The sequence below is a fragment of the Fukomys damarensis genome, unplaced genomic scaffold, assembly GCF_012274545.1.
Source record: "Fukomys damarensis isolate Sample0158 unplaced genomic scaffold, DMR_v1.0_HiC HiC_scaffold_16, whole genome shotgun sequence".
Classification (NCBI taxonomy): Eukaryota; Metazoa; Chordata; class Mammalia; order Rodentia; family Bathyergidae; genus Fukomys; species Fukomys damarensis.
Window position 1 is genome coordinate 72,430,492 of NW_022900928.1, and position 8,213 is coordinate 72,438,704.

The 8,213-nt window shown below is 37.9% G+C and overlaps 1 protein-coding gene and 1 pseudogene across 1 annotated transcript; one reads left to right on the forward strand and one right to left on the reverse strand.

The window, feature by feature from the left end:
• Positions 1 to 258: 258 nt before the first annotated feature.
• Positions 259 to 1,090, forward strand: LOC104865288 (annotated as a pseudogene).
• A 4,719-nt stretch (positions 1,091 to 5,809) lies between these two features.
• LOC104865267 (olfactory receptor 8B12) lies at positions 5,810 to 6,748 on the reverse strand. Its single transcript, XM_010628725.2, has one exon. It carries the CDS (start codon positions 6,740 to 6,742, stop codon positions 5,810 to 5,812), a length of 933 nt encoding a protein of 310 aa, XP_010627027.1. The 5' UTR covers positions 6,743 to 6,748.
• Positions 6,749 to 8,213: the final 1,465 nt, after the last annotated feature.

Sequence of the window (8,213 nt, forward strand, 5' to 3'; positions counted from 1 at the left end):
TGCTGCCATCAGGGATATGCATGATCCCCCATCTGACACCTCTCCTAGCTCCAAAAATTTTTTAAAAATCCAAAACACTGCAACCACCACCCTGACATAGTCAGCCCCACATCCAAATCCACTCTAACAGGGCTGCATGAGCAACAGGGAGAGCTCACAGTGTCTAGAGCCACGGCGGGCTGCAGTTCTGGTGTGCTCAGCTCATATTTGTTCTAATCTAAAGATTTTGGTGTTTAAGGCATTAAAATAATAGCCTGAATCATTCATAACAATGGCGATCATAAAACTGTAAAACTGCTAAGTTAACACATAGAAGGACAGTTTTGCAATATTGCTATGTGGTTGAAGAAATACACAAATGTGTTCTCACCACCTACAGCATCTACTTAAAAAAAAAAAACTTTACAATATACTCCAGGTGGATATGGTAGTTCTTCAGTAATGGAAATAGATTTTCTCCCTTCTGATAGATTTGAGATACTGAATTACATGTACATTGCAAAGATTTCTGTGAAAAAGGAAGATGTGTTAACATCTTCAGATCAGACTCTTGGTATACATTTTTGGTGAGCTGTTCCCAGAAGCATGGTGTGTCTAATTCCAATGAAAATAATGGTCAGTCCAAAAGTAAATGTTATCTCAAAATAAATCACCCAATCAGAGATGCCACAGACACTCAGGATGATGACATAGAAGAAATTGAGCATCAGGATGACAGACTTTCTGATGCCACTGTAGAGAGCACCCCCCAAGTCACCCATGACCACACTTAGGTTTCAGGAGGCAATTTTAAAAGAGCTGGTGTGCAAGGAGTTTTGGAAATTAAATTGCTATGACCAGGAAACAGAGTCCGTGGAGATTCCAGACCGAGAATCCACCAAAGATCTTGGGTCCTAGACCCCTCAGACCTTAACATAATGATGGGATGAGCAAGTTGAAAGATGGACAGACCCCAGGCTGGACCACAAGTGACATGGATTTAGAGTACCTGTTGTATGGTTACCTTGAGGAGCACATCACCTGCTTTTTTCCATGTTCTCATTGCATGAAGTATTGTTTACCAGCCTTTGATTTTTTAACACATTCATAAGAGGGCTGAATTTCATATGTCTCGCTGCTGGCTGGTTCTGATTTCTAATCCATTGTCTGATGTTAAGTAACTAACCATCAGTGGTTCTAGTTGCTGGGACTATAGTAATCTATGTTTTTAATTAAATGTGTTTCTTATACTGCATATTGTTGGGTGTTGTTTCTTGATGCATTATGCCATCTGTGTCTTTTCTTGGGGGCGGGAGCTACCAGAGATCGAACTCAGGCCCTTGCACTTGTGAGGTAGGCAGCAGAACCACTGAGCCAAATCCCCAGCCTCCATCTGTGTCTTTTGATTGGGAAATTGAGATCATTCATATTGGGAGTTATGATTGAGAGGTATTGACTTATTCTTGTCAATACAATTATTTCCTATTGCTGATTTTTTTTTCTTTTTGCTTAGTTGCTTATCCTGCCAGGTGTACTCATTCTTCTTTATTTATTGCCATTATTGGTTTCATTGTCTCTCTAGGATATTCTTGAGAATTTTTTGTAATGCTGGATTGGTGGTCATGAATTTCTTGAGGTGCTCCTTATCATGGAAATACCTTATTTATTCATCAATTTTGAAAGAAAGATTTGTAGAATTCATAAGTCAAGGTTGGAAGTTGTCATTTTTTAGGGCTTGCAACACTTCATTCCTGGCTTTTAAGATTTGTGTAGAAAAGCCTGCTGTGATTCTAATAGGTTTACCTTTATATGTGATTTGTTGGCTTTCCCTAACAGCCTTTAAGATTTTGTCTTTGTGATGGACTTCTGGTACTTTGAGTAGAGTGTGGCATAGATGGGTGCTCTTTGGATCGTGGTGATTTGGGGTTCTATATAGCTCATTTATATGTATGTTTATTTCTTTCCCTATATTCAGGAAGATTTCTGCCATTATCCCTGAAAACATGTTTTTATGCCATGTGTGTTGTCTTCTGACCTTTTATGCACTCTAATTGCTCTTAGATTAGTCTGTTTCACATCATCTGGAAGCTGATGGATACAACTTTCATGTTCTCATGCTGCTTTTAAGGTGTTCTTGTGGGATTGGTCTTTGAAGACATCATTGTTTTCTAATTCTGCAATTCTGACCGCACATGTGGGAGACTACCCTATTGATTGTGCTCAAATCAGACTGTAAGCAATGTAGGCTGTAAAGAGTTAACCCCACAATTGGCTTATTTTGAGAAGCAAGTTTGGTTGCACCCTACATGCTGAGGTCAAAGTGACTCTTACCCAAATTCTCTTCCCAGAGTTGAAACCTTTACTAAAAAGACAAGGTTAATTATTAACAACAACTTATATTTTGTTTATTCTGTTCCTCATTCAAGAATGTTTTGCTTTTCCTTTACAAGTCTTGCCTGCAATTGTATCCATAGCAACTTCATGACTATACATTCTTGCACATAGTACCCCTTTAACGCAATCTGATTACCACTAAACATCAATGGCTTGGACTGACAAGTGCCTTTACTGATAGAGCTGCACTGGACATCCTAGGCTCCCCATGTCTCAGTCTTTTTAGTTCTGACTTTAAGTTTTTCTTTCAACCTTGCGACATAGCACCAACCAGATCAGATCAGAACCCACTGCAGGGTTCTCCAAAACTCATATTGGTCATTTCTGCTGCCCATACTTTCAGTGTAATTGTTACTATGGATTTCTGATTGAAGCCTTGTCATTCTTTGCTAAACTGGTCATTCGTGGTTTATATCATTTTCTTTAGCTCATGCAAGTTTTTATTAGTGTCTTCAGAAAGGCTTTGAGTCATTTTGGTTATTATTTCTGATATCTGCTTAGTTATGTCTTCTGTGATCTCACTGAGTACCTTCTTGATCCGTTTTCTTTTTTCTCTGCCCCCCACCCCGGCAGTACCAGGGATAAAACTCAGGACCTTGCACTTGCCAGGCAGGTGCAATGCCAATGAGCTACATCCCCAGCAATCTGATTTCTAAACTCCTCTGTAATCCTTTCAAGTAATCTACATATTTGGCTTATCTATTCTGTCCCTTCATGCGTCCTAGATTGGTTTTGGCAGTGTTGAGAGTTTTGGAAAGTATTTGTCTTCTCATGTCTGTATTCATTTGCTTATTTGTTTCTTTGTGTTGTGCTGAGGTTCGTGGGTGCTTAAACTGCAAATGTTTTATTGCTAATAGAGCTCTCTTTAGTTGCTTTTGAGTGATGTACTTTAGTCATGGCTAACTATGTCTTTGCCTCAGCCCCAAAATCTGACCAGCCTGATTAATATGGAAGGAGAGGATGCAATATAATTAGTCCAGCAACTAATTTCTCTGGGAATGAACTCTAGTATGGTTAAGGTAACAAATATAATCTGAGTGACAGTGACAACTGCATGACCTGGTAATATCAAACAAATCAGCTAAAGCAGTATTATCCAAGACAAACTGGATATTAACATACCATAAGAATAAATTATGTACCACACGACTCCAGAGAAGAAATCTCTAATTATGATGTAAACATTAAGACAACCCAGGTATTGACTTACAGCTAATATGTAATGAATGTGACAGAAGAATTCAACAGTAATTTTACAGAGCTATCAAAAGATTAACAGGCCAGGGGTTTAGTTCAGTGGTTCCAGCTTCTGACTCACAAGCACAAGGACCTGAGTTTTATCCCTGGTACCAAAAAAAAAAGCAGAAGCTAGAAAAAGAACAGCTTTATATAAAAAAAATATTAACCAAGTTTTATGGCTATATTACTAGAGATATAGGATTTAATAATGAAGGAATGCAAATGAAAAAAATTTTAAACCATAAACTATATGAGGAGGAGAGAAAAGTGTTACAAAGGATCTTATTGGAAGTTGAACAATTATTTATAGAATTAGGTAAAGGTAAGAAAATGATGAGAAATAGAAGATATAAGAAAAGAGGGAGCAAAAGAAATTACATAGGGAATAAAAAATGAGAAAAAATTAAAGGAAGAAAAATTAAAAGGAAGAAGAAAAAATAAGGAAGGAAGGACAAAGAAAAATTCCCCAATTCCCTTTTAACTAGTAAGAAGAACTGAGTAAAGGAAAATAGATAAGAGAAAAACAAAAAAACAAAAGCAAAATGAAACAAAAAAATCTAAAAACACACACTAGCCAAAAAAAAAAAAAGAAAGAAAGAAAGAAAGAAAGAAAGAAAGAAATTTCTCTGTGATTTTGTGATTTCAAACATGGTTTTTCTTAGTGGATTCTATAATTTTGGGGTTATGTCCAAGTCAAGACATATCCCTGCTCATGGTGGTAGATAAAGAAGGCAAACAAATCATAGATCTGCACTAGATGCAGGCATCAGCAGGCAATAGGATTACAGTAAGAACACCAATGCTGCAATTTCAAATTCAGAGGAATTCAGGCTCAGCCTGACTGCTGACCACAGGTGCAGGGCCTGTGTCCTTAGTTTAAACCCTTCAAGGGGTCTCTAACCAGTCTGACCATGGCTCCTTGACCATAGTTGTCTACCATGACTCTCTCACCCACTGTGGGAATGTAACACAAAGAGTTCTAAATGAAGCCATTCCATGGATGCTTTGAGTTCTGGGCTCAAATGTTCAACCCCTTCCCAAGAATGATGTCTGATGAAGCACTCTCTCCAGAGAATATGACAGGTGTGTGGACTGGAGTCACTCACCAGCTGTTGCTTGTTGAAGAACTCACATGGGAGCAGAATCCCATACTCTTCCTGCAGCTCACTGGTCCATCCTATTGGTCCATTCCACTGCTACCTTCCTCCCTAAAGCCCTCTGAGTCCATGGTATACAATTTTTTTAGATTATTGTATGATTAATGAAGCAAAGTTTAAAATCAAATAATAAGAGAATAGCAATAGCTATTACACTGTGTATCATTATCTTTAAAGTATTCAGAGTACAAAATATAAATCAAAAAGTCTCACAAAAAAGAAACATAATAAAACACTAGTTTCTCTTTTAATGAGCTAAGATAAACTAGTAACAATTGAAACCAATTAGCATATATATTGAAATATTTTTACAACAGTGGAATTTGTAATTTGGAGTACATGAATTTCCCCTCTGTCTCTGTAGATTCAATCTCCCTTTGCAATAAGCCATAAGCCAAGAGCTGGGGAAAAAGTGCAGACTGATCCTTCCTTTTACTGTACTGTGCTCTATCTGCAATTCCTCTGTAGGTTTTAATTTTCTATCAGATTCTTCCTGATTCATGGGAATCTACTTCTTTTTTTTTATTTCATTCTTTCTTTCCTTCCTAAATTATTTTCCAGTGTCTGGATTCCAAATTTCAAAGAGGCTGAGTTGTTTGTCATTCTTTATCACTCCACAATTTTCTATAAAGACCCTCAACTTGATGTCTTGAATCAAATCAAAGTGTTCATCTTTCATGATCATTTTAACTATTTGGTCAGAAATTGTACAGTACTAGATCCACGAATAATGTCGATGAGGACACAACATGAAGTTTTTATGAGCTGGCCATTCCATTGGATGTCACTCAACAGCAGTGTTCACTGTATTTTTTAATCACACCTTGTAAGACATTCATGAAGAGAATTTTCTGCAAGTGGCATAATTATGGGATAAGTGTGCCAGGAGGGAGGGTATACTGGGGTGGAAGAAACAGAAATGTGACTTTCACTGTAATAAATGGGTTTTTTTTAATTTAAATATTCACCATACATTTTGATCACCCCAATCAATATTAATAAACAAAACATCATCTCCTTTTTAAAATATTCCTTCTTTGCTAAGAAAATATTTTTTTGTCCAAAGCTTTCCTCAAGGCAATTTTGACATCTTTATTCCTCAAGCTGTAGATTAATTGATTTAACATTGGTACTACAATGGTATAGAAAAGGGAAGACACTTTCCCTTCATCAAGGGGCATAATGGATGGTGGTTTAAGATACATGAATGCCCCAGAACCAAAAAACAGAGAAACCACAATGACATGGGAGCTGCAGGTACTAAAGGCTTTGGATCTACCCTCTGCAGAACTAATGTGAAGAATAACTGACAAGATGAGGGCATAAGAAACGAAGATGGTGACAGTGGGTATTCCGATGCCAATGGCTACAACAATAAAGAGTTCAAGCTCATGTGCAAAAGAGTTGTTGCAGGAGAGCTCAAGGAGGGGAAGGATGTCACACATGAAATGATTGACAAGGTTTTCAGAGCAGAAGGTCAGACTCATTATGCTTCCTGTGTGAGACATGGCCCCAGCAAACCCCATTGTGTAGACACCCAACAAGAGATGTAAACACACCTGGGGAGACATGGTGACTGTGTACATGAGTGGGTTACAGATGGCAACATAGCGATCATATGCCATTGCTGAAAGGACAAAGGACTCAGAAATGACAAAGAAGCAGAAGAAAAAGAACTGAGTCATGCAACCAGCATGCATGATCATGTTCTTCTTGGAGATGAAACTCATCAGCATTTTGGGGGTGATGGTAGTGGAGTAAGATAAATCTATTATGGAGAGGTTGAAGAGGAAGAAGTACATGGGGTTGTGCAGGTGAGAGTCCAGCACTATCAGGAGGATCAAGCCCAAGTTCCCAAGTACTGTGACCATGTAGAAACCTAGAAACAGGAAGAAGAGGGGGGTCTGAAGTTCTGGCTTGTCTGTTAAACCTGCAAGGATAAACTCTGTCACAGAAGAGTTCTTGGCTGCCATCCTCTCCTGAGTGCGATCTGTGGGGTCAAGAAAAGAGGATCACTGGGAAACAAAAAAAAAAAAGGAATCTTCAAAGAGAGATTTGAACTTTGGTTGGAAGATTTTTCCCCTTTGCCATGGATAGTAGCAAACTACAAGAAACTTCAGCTTCCAGTCTAAAACGTACTTTCAGAACAAGAGCTAGTGTGGTACCACAAACCAGTTTAATGTCTTTTATACTTTGAAGTTCTTCCCTCTTCTGCCTCAGTTTCAGTTGCTGCTCTTAGACTGCTTCCCTTTCCCAAAAGCAGAAGTCACTGTAGCTCTGCTGCAGTGCTGTAAGACGAAAAAGGTGAAGCTGTATTCTTCTTGTTTTTAATTTGGCATCTTAAATTTTTATTTTTTTGTTTTTTCATTAAATCCATTTCTATTTGTTTTTCCAAGGTCCCTTAGTTCAAGTGGATACAGCATTAATAGTATTTTTGAAAGCTAAAATTAATTTAGAACTTACTGTAAAAAGCTCTTTTCTAAGAGCTCTGTGACAATCATTGTCCTCATTTGATTGATGAGACAACTAAAATTGAAGAACTGACTCAAAATTATAGAGATTCAACCCTAAGTAGACCTTCAGCAGTCTTACTCTTCTTACACAGTGTTACATGACTGAAGAGATTCACGCAAGCATTCATCGTCATTTATTTAGAATTATAACACTATGCAGTACTCAGCTGTCTCTCATCCGGTTTACCTGGGAAGGATGAAGACCTGATAAATAGAAGCCAACATCTTCAAGCTCAGGCTAGATGAACAAATCAAAACTTCTCATTTATCTTTTTTTAATCCTATTGCTATAATTTTCTTTTGATGAGATCTTTTGGTCTTTAACACTTAGGACTTGAAATGAACTCTAGTCCCCTTCTGATTCCTCTGCATACTTTTTCTGATACTCATGTATGACTTCTCCAGAAAGCTCAACTTGATGCTTTTGCCCCCAAGCAAAGGCCCAGACTTTTCTTGCATGCCACATTGGTCACACACTAAGAGTTTAGCAAATTTTGTTGATTATATACAACAAGAGCTAGTTTAAGAAGATGGATGGGAATAAAGAAAGACAGGTAAGGGAAAAAGATAGGGAAATCAGGATATTGAGAAAGTAAGTGTATGTACCTTGGTTTTTAATTAGTTAACTCCTTAGTTAAACTCCTAATATTAAGGCTAGGAAAATCAAAGAAGCAGTAAATTTGAGGGTATCCTTAGGAACTATTTACACCTTTTTCCACTAAAACAAAGCTTCTCATTTATATTATAAATCTCTCTGCACTGAAGAATGAAACTTATAGTAGTTAATTTACCAAAGACACCCCACCACCACCACCACTTCCAGAAAGGAGATGGGGACACAAGGGTCTGGAGATGTAGCTCGGTGGCACTGTGCCTGCCTAGCAAGCACAAAGTCCTCTGTTCTATCCCTGGAAGAAGAAGGAAAAGGAGG

Excerpts from the sequence above, each read along its gene's own strand:
- LOC104865267 (XM_010628725.2), bottom strand. The coding sequence starts at position 6,742 with ATGGCAGCCAAGAACTCTTCTGTGACAGAGTTTATCCTTGCAGGTTTA.